General features: G+C 41.3%; 1 protein-coding gene across 6 annotated transcripts in view; it reads left to right on the top strand.

Annotated features, from left to right (window-relative positions):
• Positions 1 to 17,342, top strand: part of sbf1 (SET binding factor 1) — a 411,549-nt gene that overhangs the window by 371,853 nt on the left and 22,354 nt on the right. For all 6 annotated transcript variants that reach the window (XM_065247769.2, XM_073815717.1, XM_073815733.1 and 3 more), the window contains 2 exons: positions 16,051 to 16,177; positions 16,378 to 16,508. In XM_065247769.2, coding sequence (XP_065103841.1) covers positions 16,051 to 16,177; positions 16,378 to 16,508 — 258 coding nt within the window. The remainder of the gene's footprint in view (positions 1 to 16,050; positions 16,178 to 16,377; positions 16,509 to 17,342) is intronic.

Consider the following 17,342-nt stretch of genomic DNA (forward strand, 5'->3'; position numbering starts at 1 on the left):
TACTGTATTTGGTTGCTAGGGAAAAAATTGGCATCCCATAATGATTACACTCCGAGTCACGAGTCAAACGGTCCAACCCCCGTATCTCTACGATGTTCTGATGCTGAGACATAAGGCTTTGTTTACTCTGTTGCTAGGGTACTGTATTTGGTTGCTAGGGAAAAAAATGGCATCCACTAGTGATTACCCTCCGAGTCACGAGTCAAACGGTCCAACCCCCGTGTCTCTACGATGTTCTGATGCGGAGATATAAGGCTTTGTTTACTCTGTTGCTAGGGTACTGTATTTGGTTGCTAGGGAAAAAAATTGCATCCACTAGTGATTACCCTCCGAGTCATGAGTCAAACGGTCCAACCCCCGTGTCTCTACGATGTTCTGATGCGGAGATATAAGGCTTTGTTTACTCTGTTGCTAGGGTACTGTATTTGGTTGCTAGGGAAAAAAATGGCATCCACTAGTGATTACACTCCGAGTCACGAGTCAAACGGTCCAAACCCCATGTCTCTACGATGTTCTGATGCGGAGATATAAGGCTTTGTTTATTCGGATGCTAGGGTACTGTATTTGGTTGCTAGGGGCGTGGCTTGGGAGTGGCCAATGATGTGCCCAGTGATTACACTCCGAGTCACAAGTAAAACGGTCCAACCCCCGTGTCTCTACGATGTTCTGATGCGGAGATATAAGGCTTTGTTTACTCTGTTGCTAGGGTACTGTATTTGGTTGCTAGGGGCGTGGCTTGGGAGTGGCCAATGATGTGCCCAGTGATTACACCCCTAGTCACAAGTAAAACGGTCCAACCCCCGTGTCTCTACGATGTTCTGATGCGGAGATATAACTGTTTGTATTTTATGTTGCTAGGGTGCTCAAAAGTGGTTGCTAGGGGCGTGGCTTAGTAAGTCTGTAAGGATCCTGAGAGACTGATTGGATGCCTGAGTAAAATGAGCCCACCCCCATGTCTCTATGACACTGTGGTGCAAAGATATCCATCCGGGCATTTTATAATGGCAGTCTATGGTATAGGTTGCTAGGGTGCCCAAAATGGTTGCTATGGTAACCTTACACCCCATTGTGGGGGACGTCCTGACAGAGTTTAGCACCCTCTTCAAATTTAGTAACCCACATGTTTCTATGACATCCTGGCTCGGACCTATGACCCGTCAAAATTTTTGCAATGGTAAGTCTATGGGATTTTGCCCCATTGACTTTTCATTGGGGCACTTTTGGGCACCTCTTACACCCCAGGGGTACAACTTACACCCCATTGTGATCCATGTTCTTACAGAGCCTACCACCCTCTTCAAATGTTGTAACCCACATGTTTCTACAAAATCCTCGAGCGGAGCTATGACTCGTCAAAGTTGGGCGCAATGTTAAGTCAATGGGATTTTTTGGGTGGTTTTTCGCCCCCCTTTCGGAAATCCTGCACCCGATCGCTTATAAAAGTCATAGCACACCTCTCCTCAATAAGCCGGTCGATTTGAGCCCTAATTTATGGGTCTACGACAAAGCGTGCGGGACGAGTTAGGTGCCGAAAAAACGTGCAGATGTAAGAATAAAATATAATAATAATAACTAGATAGGTACATTTCCTGAAGAAAATGTGAAGTGGTGCTTGCCGTGGCAAATTTCGAGGGACAATTTATGATTATACTCCAAGCCAAAAGTAAAACGGTCCACCCCAGTGTCTCTATGATGTTCTGATGCGGAGATATAAGGCTTTGTTTACTCTGTTGCCAGGGTACTGTATTTGGTTGCTAGGGAAAAAATGGCATCCACTAGTGATTACCCTCCGAGTCACGAGTCAAACGGTCCAACCCCCGTGTCTCTACGATGTTCTGATGCGGAGATATAAGGCTTTGTTTACTCTGTTGCTAGGGTACTGTATTTGGTTACTAGGGAAAAAAATTGCATCCACTAGTGATTACCCTCCGAGTCATGAGTCAAGCGGTCCAACCCCCGTGTCTCTACGATGTTCTGATGCGGAGATATAAGGCTTTGTTTACTCTGTTGCTAGGGTACTGTATTTGGTTGCTAGGGGCGTGGCTTGGGAGTGGCCAATGATGAGCCCAGTGATTACACTCCGAGTCACAAGTAAAACGGTCCAACCCCTGTGTCTCTACGATGTTCTGATGCGGAGATATAAGGCTTTGTTTACTCTGTTGCTAGGGTACTGTATTTGGTTGCTAGGGGCGTGGCTTGGGAGTGGCCAATGATGTGCCCAGTGATTACACTCCGAGTCACAAGTAAAACGGTCCAAACCCCGTGTCTCTACGATGTTCTGATGCGGAGATATAAGGCTTTGTTTATTCGGTTGCTAGGGTGCTCAAAAGTGGTTGCTAGGGGCGTGGCTTAGTAAGTCTGTAAGGATCCTGAGAGACTGATTGGATGCCTGAGTAAAATGAGCTCACCCCCATGTCTCTATGACACTGTGGTGCAAAGATATCCATCCGGGCATTTTATAATGGCAGTCTATGGTATAGGTTGCTAGGGTGCCCAAAATGGTTGCTATGGTAACCTTACACCCCATTGTGGGGGACGTCCTGACAGAGTCTAGCACCCTCTTCAAATTTAGTAACCCACATGTTTCTATGAAATCCTGGCTCGGACCTATGACCCGTCAAAATTTTTGCAATGGTAAGTCTATGGGATTTTGCCCCATTGACTTTTCATTGGGGCACTTTTGGGCACCTCTTACACCCCAGGGGTACAACTTACACCCCATTGTGATTCATGTTCTTACAGAGCCTACCACCCTCTTCAAATGTTGTAACCCACATGTTTCTACAAAATCCTCCAGCGGAGCTATGACTCGTCAAAGTTGGGCGCAATGTTAAGTCAATGGGATTTTTTGGGTGGTTTTTCGCCCCCCTTTCGGAAATCCTGCACCCGATCGCTTATAAAAGTCATAGCACACCTCTCCTCAATAAGCCGGTCGATTTGAGCCCTAATTTATGGGTCTACGACAAAGCGTGCGGGACGAGTTACGCGCCGAAAAAGTGTCCAGAAAAAGAATAATAATAATAACTAGATAGATACATTTCCTGAAGAAAATGTGAAGTGGTGCTTGCCGTGGCAAAATTCGGGGGACAAAATATTCTAAGAGTGATTTTACACGCAGTCACAAGTAAAATGATCCAACCCCGTGTCTCTACAATGTTCTGATGCAGAGATATAAGGCTTTGTTTACTCTGTTGCTAGGGTACTGTATTTGGTTGCTAGGGAAAAAATTGGCATCCCATAATGATTACACTCCGAGTCACGAGTCAAACGGTCCAACCCCCGTGTCTCTACGATGTTCTGATGCGGAGATATAAGGCTTTGTTTACTCTGTTGCTAGGGTACTGTATTTGGTTGCTAGGGAAAAAATTGGCATCCCATAATGATTACACTCTGAGTCACTAGTCAAACGGTCCAACCCCCGTGTCTCTACGATGTTCTGATGCGGAGATATAAGGCTTTTTTACTCTGTTGCTAGGGTACTGTATTTGGTTGCTAGGGAAAAAATTGGCATCCCATAATGATTACACTCTGAGTCACGAGTCAAACGGTCCAACCCCCGTGTCTCTACGATGTTCTGATGCGGAGATATAAGGCTTTGTTTACTCTGTTGCTAGGGTACTGTATTTGGTTGCTAGGGGCGTGGCTTGGGAGTGGCCAATGATGTGCCCAATTGTTACACCCCTAGTCACAAGTAAAACGGTCCAACCCCCTTGTCTCTACGATGTTCTGATGCCGAGATATAACTGTTTGAATTTTATGTTGCTAGGGTGCTCAAAAGTGGTTGCTAGGGGCGTGGCTTAGTAAGTCTTTAAGGATCCCGAGAGACTGATTGGATGCCTGAGTAAAATGAGCCCACCCCCATGTCTCTATGACACTGTGCTGCAAAGATATCCATCTGGGCATTTTATAATGGCAGTCTATGGGAGATGTTGCTAGGGTGCCCAAAATGGTTGCTAGGGGCGTGGCTTAATAGCTCTGGGACTCTCCTGAGAGACTGATTGGATGCCTGAGTAAAATAAGCCCACCCCCTTGATTCTACGACACTGTAATTCGAAGATATCCCATCAGGAAAATTCTTATTCCCTTATATGGGCATGTTCCCTGACCAATTATAAGTCAATGGGGCACTTTTGGGCGCCTCCTACACCCCAGGGGTACAACTTTCACCCCATTGTGATGTATGTTCTTACAGAGTCTACCACCCTCTTCAAATGTTGTAACCCACAAGTTTCTACCAAATCCTCGAGCTGAGCTATGACCCGTCAAAGTTGGGCGCAATGTTAAGTCAATGGGATTTTTCGGGTGGTTTTTCGTCCCCCTTTCGAAAATCCTGCACCCGATCCCTTATAAAAGTCATAGCACACCTCTCCTCAATAAACCGGTCATTTTGAGCCATCTTTCATGGGTCTATGACAAACCGTGCGGGACGAGTTACGCGCCGAAAAAAGTGTCCAGAATAAGAATAATAAGAATAAGTATGAGGAATAGTAATAGTGATGCCTTGCATAAATGCAAGCACCACTAATAATAATAATAATAAGTATGCAAGATAGTAATAGTGATGCTTTGCATAAATGCAAGCACCACTAATAAATATGAGCAATAGTAATAGTAATGCCTTGCATAAATGCAAGCACCACTAATAATAATAATAATAAAAAGTTTATGTACAACAACAGTATGTTGGCTTTCTCAAGCCAACATAATAATAATAAGTTTAATAGCAACTAGATAGGTACATTTCCTGAAGAAAATGTGAGTGGTGCTTGCCGTGGCAAATTTCGGGGGATAATTTATGATTATACTCCAAGCCAAAAGTAAAACGGTCCAACCCCTGTGTCTCTACGATGTTCTGATGCAGAGATATAAGGCTTTGTTTACTCTGTTGCTAGGGTACTGTATTTGGTTGCTAGGGAAAAAATTGGCATCCACTAGTGATTACACTCCGAGTCACGAGTCAAACTGTCCAAACCCCATGTCTCTACGATGTTCTGATGCGGAGATATAAGGCTTTGTTTACTCTGTTGCTAGGGTACTGTATTTGGTTGCTAGGGAAAAAAATGGCATCCACTAGTGATTACCCTCCGAGTCATGAGTCAAACGGTCCAACCCCCGTGTCTCTACGATGTTCTGATGCGGAGATATAAGGCTTTGTTTACTCTGTTGCTAGGGTACTGTATTTGGTTGCTAGGGAAAAAAATAGCATCCACTAGTGATTACCCTCCGAGTCATGAGTCAAACGGTCCAACCCCCGTGTCTCTACGATGTTCTGATGCGGAGATATAAGGCTTTGTTTACTCTGTTGCTAGGGGACTGTATTTGGTTGCTAGGGAAAAAAATGGGATCCACTAGTGATTACCCTCCGAGTCACGAGTCAAACGGTCCAAACCCCATGTCTCTACGATGTTCTGATGCGGAGATATAAGGCTTTGTTTACTCTGTTGCTAGGGTACTGTATTTGGTTGCTAGGGAAAAAATGGCATCCACTAGTGATTACCCTCCGAGTCATGAGTCAAACGGTCCAACCCCCGTGTCTCTACGATGTTCTGATGCGGAGATATAAGGCTTTGTTTACTCTGTTGCTAGGGTACTGTATTTGGTTGCTAAGGGAAAAAATGGCATCCACTAGTGATTACCCTCCGAGTCACGAGTCAAACGATCCAACCCCCGTGTCTCTACGATGTTCTGATGCGGAGATATAAGGCTTTGTTTACTCTGTTGCTAGGGTACTGTATTTGGTTGCTAGGGGAAAAAATGGCATCCACTAGTGATTACCCTCCGAGTCACGAGTCAAACGGTCCAAACCCCATGTCTCTACGATGTTCTGATGCGGAGATATAAGGCTTTGTTTACTCTGTTGCTAGGGTACTGTATTTGGTTGCTAGGGAAAAAAATGGCATCCACTAGTGATTACCCTCCGAGTCATGAGTCAAACGGTCCAACCCCCGTGTCTCTACGATGTTCTGATGCGGAGATATAAGGCTTTGTTTACTCTGTTGCTAGGGTACTGTATTTGGTTGCTAAGGAAAAAAATGGCATCCACTAGTGATTACCCTCCGAGTCACGAGTCAAACGATCCAACCCCCGTGTCTCTACGATGTTCTGATGCGGAGATATAAGGCTTTGTTTACTCTGTTGCTAGGGTACTGTATTTGGTTGCTAGGGGAAAAAATGGCATCCACTAGTGATTACCCTCCGAGTCACGAGTCAAATGGTCCAAACCCCGTGTCTTTACGATGTTCTGATGCGGAGATATAAGGCTTTGTTTACTCTGTTGCTAGGGTACTGTATTTGGTTGCTAGGGAAAAAAATGGCATCCACTAGTGATTACCCTCCGAGTCACGAGTCAAACGGTCCAACCCCCGTGTCTCTACGATGTTCTGATGCGGAGATATAAGGCTTTGTTTACTCTGTTGCTAGGGTACTGTATTTGGTTGCTAGGGAAAAAAATGGCATCCACTAGTGATTACCCTCCGAGTCATGAGTCAAACGGTCCAACCCCCGTGTCTCTACGATGTTCTGATGCGGAGATATAAGGCTTTGTTTACTCTGTTGCTAGGGTACTGTATTTGGTTGCTAGGGAAAAAAATGGGATCCACTAGTGATTACCCTCCGAGTCACGAGTCAAACGGTCCAAACCCCATGTCTCTACGATGTTCTGATGCGGAGATATAAGGCTTTGTTTACTCTGTTGCTAGGGTACTGTATTTGGTTGCTAGGGAAAAAAATGGCATCCACTAGTGATTACCCTCCGAGTCATGAGTCAAACGGTCCAACCCCCATGTCTCTACGATGTTCTGATGCGGAGATATAAGGCTTTGTTTACTCTGTTGCTAGGGTGCTCAAATTTGGTTGCTAGGGGCGTGGCTTGGGAGTGGCCAATGATGAGCCCAGTGATTACACTCTGAGTCACAAGTAAAACGGTCCAACCCCCGTGTCTCTACGATGTTCTGATGCGGAGATATAAGGCTTTGTTTATTCGGTTGCTAGGGTGCTCAAATTTGGTTGCTAGGGGCGTGGCTTGGGAGTGGCCAATGATGTGCCCAATTGTTACACCCCTAGTCACAAGTAAAACGGTCCAACCCCCGTGTCTCTACGATGTTCTGATGCCGAGATATAACTGTTTGAATTTTATGTTGCTAGGGTGCTCAAAAGTGGTTGCTAGGGGCGTGGCTTAATACCTATGTAAGGATCCTGAGAGACTGATTGGATGTCTGAGTAAAATGAGCCCACCCCCATGTCTCTATGACACTGTGGCGCAAAGATATCCATCTGGGCATTTTATAATGGCAGTCTATGGGAGATGTTGCTAGGGTGCCCAAAATTGTTGCTAGGGGCGTGGCTTAATAGCTCTGGGATGATCCTAAGAGACTGATTGGATGCCCGAGTAAAATGAGCCCACCCACTTATCTCTACGACACTGTAAAGCAAAGATATCTCATCTGGAACTGTTTTATTCCCTTATATGGGCATGTTTCCTGCCCCATTATAAGTCAATGGGAATTTTCGGGTGTCGCTTACACCCCAGGGGTACAACTTACACCCCATTGTGATCCATGTTCTTACAGAGTCTACCACCCTCTTCAAATGTTGTAACCCACATGTTTCTACAAAATCCTTGAGCGGAGCTATGACCCATCAAAGTTGGGCGTAATGTTAAGTCAATGGGATTTTTTGGGTGGTTTTTCGCCCCCCTTTCGAAAACCTTGCACCCGATCGCTTATAAAAGTCATAGCAGACGTGTCCTCAATTAGCCGGTCGTTTTGAGCACTGTTTCATTGGTCTACGACAAACCGTGCGGGACGAGTTACGCGCCGAAAAAGTGTCCAGATATAAGAATAATAAATAAATAAATAATAAGTATGAGCAATAATAATAGTGATGCCTTGCATAAATGCAAGCACCACTAATAACAATATATTGGCTTTTTCAAAGCCAACATAATAATAAGTTTAAAAGCAATAACAATATGTTGGCTTTTTCAAGCCAACATAATAATAATAAGTTTAAAAGCAATAACAGTATGTTGGCTTTTTCAAGCCAACATAATAATAAAAAGCCCAGTAAGAACAGTACAGCGCATTTTCAATGCACTGTAAAAATATCCCCGCACAATAGTAATAGTGATGCCTTGCATAAATGCAAGCACCACTAATAATAATAATAAGTATGCAAGATAATAATAGTGATGCCTTGCATAAATGCAAGCACCACTAATAATAATTTTTGCAATAATAATAGTGATGCTTTGCATAAATGCAAGCACCACTAATAAGTTTAAATACAATATCAGTATGTTGGCTTTGTCAAGCCAACATAATAAGATATAAGTTTAATAGCAATAACAATATGTTGGCTTTTTCAAGCCAACATAATTATAATAAGTATGGGGAATAATAATAGTGATGCCTTGCATAAATGCAAGCACCACTAATAATAAGTATGAGCAATAATAATAGTGATGCCTTGCATAAATGCAAGCACCACTAATAATAAGTATGAACAATAGTAATAGTGATGCCTTGCATAAATGCAAGCACCACTAATAATAATAATTTTTGGAATAGTAATAGTGATGCCTTGCATAAATGCAAGCACCACTAATAATAACTAGATAGGTACATTTCCTGAAGAAAATGTGAAGTGGTGCTTGCCGTGGCAAGATTTTGGGGACAATATAATCCAAGAATGATTATACACCAAACCACAAGTAAAATGATCCAACCCTGGTGTTTCTGCAATGTTCTGATGTGGAGATATAAGGCTTTGTTTATTCTGTTGCTAGGGTACTGTATTTGGTTGCTATGGAAAAAATTGGCATCCACTAGTGATTATACTCCGACTCACAAGTAAAATGGTCCAACCTACGTGTCTCTACGATGTTCTGATGCGGAGATATAAGGCTTTGTTTACTCTGTTGCTAGGGTACTGTATTTGGTTGCTAGGGAAAAAATTGGTATCCACTAGCGATTACATGCCGAGTCATGAGTAAAACGGTCCAAACCCTGTGCCTCTACGATTTCTGATGCGGAGATATAACGATTTGTTTATTCCGTTGCTAGGGTGCTCATATTTGGTTGCTAGGGGCGTGGCTTGGGAGTTGCCAATGATGTGGCCAGTGATTACACTTTGAGTCACAAGTAAAACGGTACAACCCCCATGTCTCTACGATGTTCTGATGGCGAGATATAATTGTTTGAATTTTATGTTGCTAGGGTGCTCAAAAGTGGTTGCTAGGGGCGTGGCTTAATACCTTATTAAGGATCCTGAGAGACTGATTTGATGCCTGAGTAAAAAAAGCCCACCCCCATGTCTTTATGACACTGTGGTGCAAAGACATCCATCTGAACATTTTATAATGGCAGTCTATGGGAGATGTTGCTAGGGTGCCCAAAATTGTTGCTAGGGGCGTGGCTTAATAGCTCAGGGATGATCCTGAGAGACTGATTTGATGCACGAGTAAAATGAGCCCACCCCCTTTTCTCTATGACATTGAAAAGCGAAGATATCCCATCTGGAACTGTTTTATTCCCTTATATGGGCGTTTTTCCTTCCCCATTATAAGTCAATGGGAATTTTCGGGCACCTCTTACACCCCAGGGGTACAACTTACACCCCATTGTGATGTATGTTCTTTCAAGCCAACTTTATTATTAGTATTATCTAAATAATAACAACAATTAATAAATCAGATCATAGCACATAATAACACAGCCAATTGATGAGGCATAATACATGTGCTAAACTGGAAGTAGGAGGAGACCAACTGGGAGTGCTCACAAGGTGGCGCTATTGAGCCCAAGAGGGAAATCAGAATTACAGAGATAAACAAAGGAGTGTTACACACCCAATATACTGCCCTCTAGTGTTAGTTAGAGGCAATGCATCTTAATCTGACTTCCATTACCATGTTCAACATGGAATTTCATTATTTTAAAAGCAGATTTGCTAAAACAAATGTAATTTGATCCAACGGATCTAAGAGTTAGCGTTAGTCAGCAGCCTGTTTTGGTCTACTATTACTAAACACAATCAAATTAAAGGATATTCGATGGGATTATTTGCCATCAGAATATTAAAAGTGTCAGTTAGCAGTAGGCCTGGCAAACTCGATTCCTTTTAAGGATCCGGGTTATTGTGAGTCACTCACTAAAGTGATCCGGGTTGTGTGAGTCACTTGAGTCAGTATTGCTAAATTGCCAAGGAAACTCAGTACAGACCCACTTGTAACCGGCTGATCCACGCGACTCGAGATTCTCAGAGCCGGAAACATTGCAGACTCGCAGACCATGGACATGAGACTCGCTCTACAGATCCACTAACAGATCCGCGTGGATCAGCCGGAGCCGGTTAGTGAATCTATAGAGCGACTGAAGTCTCCTCAAAAGCAAATGCACAACAAAAGCCTTTCACTTCTGAAACATGCTTATAGGTTTTAGGTTTGGTGTGTATGGTCGACCATTTAAAAAATAAGCCTATTAACAATAAGCATAATAATATAGAGAAAATATAGAAAAAAAACAGTGTCCTGCTTATGTAGCCCCCAGAGCCGGAGAGACAGTTCGCGCAGATCAGCCGGCGGATCAGCTGGTTACGGATCAGCCGGTTACGAGTTGAGAGATTCTCGAGTCAGAGTAGATTTGCATGTCTCTCGAGTCCTCATTGTTTCCGGCTCTAAGTGAGAATCTCGGGTCAGTTCGCGGCTCGCAAGGATCGACAGGTCTCTCGAGTTTGCAATGTTTCCGGCTCTGAGTGAGAATCTCGGGTCAATTCGCGGCTCGCGCGGATCTACAGGTCTCTCGAGTTTGCAATGTTTCCGGCTCTGAGTGAGAATCTTGGGTCAGTTCTCACGCAGATCAGCCGGTTACGAGTGGATTTGTAGTGCGAGCAAAGTCTCATCAATAATGTTGAAGAGGTTTGTGTGTGTGGTGGCGCTGTTTATGGTTTTACATTGAATTGTAGTAGGACTCAACTGATCCGGGTTAATGACACTAGAGACTCGCGACTCATGAGTTAATTTAAAGATTCGGGTTAAAGATCCGAGTGAGTCACGACTCAAACAGGTCTAGTTAGCAGCCTGTTTCTGGCCTGCCATTGCTGAACACACAATTCATACATCAATGGGATTTCGTCTCCATTGGTATTAATAAAAATACTTGATCAAGATTTACAAATATCTCCTTTAAGCAGTGAAATTTCCCATAGTATTTACTGAATTAACTGCACTCTGTGAGCAGCTGGGAGGCACAAAACAGGTAGCTAATCTGTTAGTTCAACCCCTGGAGAGATATTTAAAAGTGTTAGTAAATAAGGCATTGTAAAACAATATTCTTCTTCACGTAACAATAGAGGATTTCTTCGCTCTCGTTAGGTGGCATAGAATAGAATTAGTGCATATAAAAAGATTTCTTCATTTTTATAGTGGCACAATTAAAGTTATATACTGCAGTTATTCAATGGTTTAACAAAGACTGGGCCTCTCTGTGAGGAACTCATTGATTGTAAAAGGTGTGAAGAGTGGGGATGGGTCTAACTTTTCCCCTCACACAAAGGAAACCAGTTAGTTGGTTAGTTTGCTTAAGTTGCATTCAAATAGCATTGTTTCCACATCTACTTCACATAACACTGAGGATTTCATCTCTCAAGTTAGGTGGCATAGAATAAAATCAATGCATATTAAAAAACAATTCTTTGTTTTTATAATATCCCTTACTAAAGTTATAAACTTTAGTAGCTCAATTTGTTAACAGTAACTGAGGTTTTCAGTGAGACTCTCGAGTGCTGTAAAATGGTGTGAAGAAGGAGGATGGTTCAACCTGGTTCAACCTCTTCATTCACACAAAGAAGCCCAGTTTGTTTGCTTTAGTTGCATTCAAATATACATGATACAATATCCATGAATTTTAACCAAGTCTGATCAAACAAAAAGTTTAAAACTTGCCAGCATTCCAACACCATATAAATGTAGCAAATGGAGGGGTTACGGAATAGTTTTGTTTAAAACAACCAATCATCATTTTGATAATGATAAGTTATTCATTAATAATTACAATTATTAATGTTGATATTTTCTCCGCCTGAGTGAGAATGTTAAGGGAAATTTTTGTTTATCACAATTCCAATTCGGGGAATTGTTGATTTAGCTCAAATGCAAATACATACAATTAATCGTCATTACTATATATATTTTGTAGGTTTTCGCAGAATGAATCGGAACAATTAATTGATTAATTCGCCAGCGAATATATATCTAAAATTGTACATCAATTCTGCTGAACCTTGAGCATTGATCGAAAGTTTAAGTGACTTTGAATTTAATCAGAACTCAGAAGGCATCCATGGATAAACAAGCACATTTATTTGACTACTCTACTGGGATTATATAAGACATAGACAATGGACAAACATGAACATGTAACATGACAGAGAGAGAGAGAGAGGGAGAGAGATAAACCACATTCATCTTACTTAACCGACTTAAACGCAGCTATATTCTAAGATATAGGATACTTGCATGTCTGTGCAGTTGAAGGCATTTGAAAGTCTTATGATGGAAGAAGATGGCTTGCAGGTTTTTGAAGAATCTCGAGACAGAGTCCAGTTGCAGCATTTTCATGTTGGAAGAACAGACCAGGTTGTCGGTATGCGAACCGAGCATCCAGTCCATTTTTAGAGTTGTTCCGAAAGGTTTAGATGTGAATTGTTGGTTTTCTGATTGTTGAAAATCCATTCTTAGTCACAAACTCAGGTGAGTTTGGCCTAAAACTTACAGAACAAAGGAGAGGCTTCTTGGCCCAGAGGGGGAGGAGGTTGCTGGAAGAGCTCACTTGTAGAAGAGATGAGGCGATGTTTGAACTCCTAACCCAACTCAACTGATGAGATAAAGTGTTTGCCAGTATTTATCCTTTGAGGAGGACATGCCCATACAAGTTTGAATCGACCAATCAGAGCTGAGCAGGGGAGAGCTGTTTGTCCCCCTTAACTGTAACTTTGCATCTTTTATTGGCCTCCATGTTCTTTTTGCAAAATATCAGTCTGGATCATTGAATAAATAAAATTAATTGTTTAACCATCATACAATATTTATCAATGAAGAGGAAACTGAAAGGTGATCAGTTTGATACCAAATTTGAATGGTGGGAACAAGCATTACGTTGTGATTCATCCCAATGTATGAATAACAAACGAAAAATCTCTGTTTGTCGAGGTAATCTAGACTTAGTCATAGAAACACAATTGTACATGAGAATGCAAGTTATTTAAAAAGCAGTTCATAAAAGAGGGAACCAACATACATCAAACATGCATAAATGTATTTACAGACAAGATCTAAAAGAGTTTATCATATGGTCTCAAAGCCATTCTTTGCAGGAGGTCTCTGCAGGGCTATTCTTCAGGGCAATTCACACCTCCTTAACAGCTCTCTGTTGAGCTTCAAAAGGTGCCATAAAATGTACCACTGAGATGGTTGGGGGTGAATATCCTCTTTGATGTAGAAATCCAGAAACTAGTTCGACATGTGGGGGTTTAACACATAATATCATATTTACTCAGCTACTCTGCAATCCAAGTATCAGATATTATCCGGTTCTGGCAATCCAGCCAGATGCTACAGGAGTATTTAATAGTTCACCGCATGCAACTGTAAGGCTTAAAGGAATAGTCTACCCTTTTGCCATATTAAACTATGTTATTACCTCAACTTAGACAAAATAATACATATCTATCTTTTTTCAATGCGTGCACTGTACAGCGCGTTGTGGCCCCATAGGAATGAATGGGGCTAGGCTAAATGCTAACACATTTACAACTCGCTGTACAATGCACGCATTGAAAAAAGATAGGTATGTATTAATTTGTCTAGGTTGAGGTAATAACATAGTTAAATATGGCTAAAGGGTAGACTATTCCTTTAAATATGCCCTAAAAATGTGTCTGACTTTCGACACGTTGGCATGGGAAACACGTTCGAAATATCAAAAATCCCTTCGCAATTTAGTATCTACAATGTCTCGGCATCATGTTTACTACGTTTGGTTTCAATCGCATGAATCCTCTAGGAGGAGAATTTAAAAGTTCATGTATAATGTGATGTACATGAACTATAACGATGTATAACATACAACAATACTTTAATTTTAATTAAAATGAATCGAGATTAACATACAATTTATAGTCATAATCCAACCTTATGTTTTTTAAATCAAATAAAACTTTTCAAATTTACTTTGAAACCAGAATTTATATCTCCCATTGCTGAAAAAACTATAGAGACCAGAAAATCATGTGAATTTTGTAGTCCACTGAAATGTGTTTTACTAAGATTCATTTGGCTGCTTCTTGCTACTCTTTCTGAAGAAGGATGCTATATCTGCTGCCTTTCTCTTAATTTTTCCCACATTTCAATGATTGTCTGACATTAAAACACTAAAGCAAAACATTAAAACATTACCATGTTTTAAAAAACTTATTAGGGTAAATGTATCTAGATTATCTGTTATATATAAAATCAATCTTAATCCTAGCATTTACGCTGTAACGATTCAAATCGGCAGTCGCGCGGCACACACACACACATAGGCACGCTGAAAGAGAGATTCTCATTATAAAACAGATTCTTAAACAAGATTTTAAGCCCATTATGTGTTTTTACCGAACTTTATAAGAGAAAAAATACAGACTTAATTCTGCTTTTTTGACACAGTGATGAAAACGCGGTAAGGGTGCCTGTCATTTATATTCACGCCGGAGCCTGAAGAAACATTATTCTCCACTCCTGTCTTTTTTGCCTCGTTTTAATGACTTCCAGTTGCAGCTGCCGAAAATGCAGAAAATATGCCGTCCCGCCCCTCTGTGTTCGGCGATCAGGTTTCATCCGCGCGCGGCTTGTTTAGTAACAATAACAGTCAGGTGTAAACATGTGTGTGTGTCGGCGCGCTGCACTCTCTGTTCAATATTCCGCTCGGTGTTTGAGCTGTACATTCTGCTCTGTCGTTAACGCCACATAACGTTAAGTAATATGCCATTTTATTTTGTTTGAAATTTAACTTGTCCAGTCAGACAAGGAAAAGCCTTAATGTCTAGCCCTGCATATATAATCCACGGTTCATCAACACATTTATAATCAATGTTTTATAATGAATGCGAAGCTCTGCTAAGCCCTGCATGATTGCAAATACAGAGTGCCCGCTCACGTTCATCACAGCTACAGTAGAGCAGATCTTATTAATGTCGATCACTTGATGAGACTGCACGTGACAAGCCATTAACATCATTTAAGTTTACTATTAGCTGCACACAGCAGCAATAGTCAAAATGGTAAGAAATTAAACCTGTGACTGTAAACATTGCTCGGCGCAAATCCCGCAGGCTACGATAATACATTACTTTTTTGATGAGTCCGAGCACAAGATTACGCCCGAGCGCATGAAACGCCGAAACCCTTACACAGCCACTACACTCAGACACACTAAATGTTTTGATTGCCAAACTCGTGCAGCCCTTCTGCTGTAGACGATGTGGATGAAACTTGGGGACAAACGCACAATAACTACAAAGACTCTGAACTTGACATTTCGACTTTTATGGCAACTGGAAGTAACTTCAGCAGATTATTTTGGATTGTAAAAAGAAAAGATCTGTGTTACAAACATACCTAAAACATAAGTGTTTCAATCTGCTCATCTAGTGAAAAACAGAATTTGAAATGCACTTTGTTTTTGCTTGTGAAATAATAACTTAAATACTTAAATCTGATGGGAAAACTCGGATGTTTTTTTTAAAAGTTTGTCACTATATAAAAGAATGTTCTGTTGATTTGGCTGCAGAATGTTTTCTGAACATTACTACTACTGAACCATACCGAAACCGTGACCATAAACCCCTTGATACGAACCGAACCGTGAGAAATGCGAACTGTTTCACCCCTAGTAGCTGCCTACTTGATCCAAATGTGTCCTACAAGTTTCTGTCCTGGGCATGGTTCTTTTCATCATGCTTCATTTCACAAATGTTGAAATGGTTGTTACATTCTGCTTTTTCTCTCTACAGATCCATCTGCAGTTTCCCATGGAGTTTGAGTTCAGTCAGTACTATCTGAAGTTTCTGGCCTATCACTATGTTTCCAACCGTTTCCGCACATTCTTGCTAGACTCCGACTATGAGCGCATAGAGCTGGGTGCGTCTTTCATTTGCATGAAAATGCTACATAATAGCTTTTGTGATCTCTTATAATGAGATTAAAATCTAATTATTTTTTTGTGCCCACATTTTGTGTAATACTGTGACAAGTCAAATGTGACCTCACATGAAGATTTGTTTATATGTACAGTATGCAGCTATTAACCTGTTTCTGCCTTGAACATATTTTCTGCGCAGGTGTTTTGTACGAGGAAAAAGGTGAGAGAAGGAACCCTCAGATTTGTAAATCAGTGTGGGATTACCTTGATCGTCTCAACAAGAAGACGCCGATCTTCTACAACTATATGTTCTCACCAGAGGAGGAGGAGGTGTGTATGGGGCCTTAATTTTTTCCACTTAAGTTAAAAACAAAATTGAGTTGATTTCTAATTTTTTACCCTACACCGTTAAATAATTGCTTTAACAAAAAACTGTGGTGAGAATTAAATACATGTGTTTGTTAAAATATGCTCATTTTCCAGTTCCTCAAGTAAAACATTTGATTCTTATCTCACCTAAAAAAATAACCAAAGAGTTTCGATATTTTTCCTATTTAAAATTTGACTCTTCTGGAGTTACATCGTGTACTAAGACCAATGGAAAATTAAAAGTTGCGATTTTCCTGGCAGATATGGCTAGGAACAGGAAGCGCAATGATATTATGTAGTGCCCGAAAATAGTCCCCTGCTATTGAAAGACACTAAGGGGACTATTTTCGACTGCTCCGTAATATTGTTTCACCTCCTCACTGCATGCAAAGAGGTGTATCCGTACTAGGAAACTCCTGTAAACACCACTGATTTTCAGAAGTATCTACTAGTTCTACTGAGGGTAAACTTCTAATTCCACAAAGTTAGGAAACTCCCGTAATGATACCAATTCGGATGTATCTTGCTGAGGGGATATTCCTGTGGTATATGCAGCCATTTTTTTGCCATGGCAAATAATTCCATTGAAGATTTTGTCAGGGGACATTTTCACACCTACAGAGGTACTGGGATTTCACACCTTTGCAAAATTCTAGTGTCCCCATTGGTGTTTAATCTCAACACTGATTGGTTGCTTTTAAAACCCCCTCCCAAAACTCTGACAACTATTGGGACACAACTTTGAAACTTTCCAGTTGAGATGATTTGATTGGTTACACTTTGTATTAAGCCCAA

Source organism: Paramisgurnus dabryanus, chromosome 1 (assembly GCF_030506205.2).
Source record: "Paramisgurnus dabryanus chromosome 1, PD_genome_1.1, whole genome shotgun sequence".
NCBI classification, from domain to species: Eukaryota; Metazoa; Chordata; class Actinopteri; order Cypriniformes; family Cobitidae; genus Paramisgurnus; species Paramisgurnus dabryanus.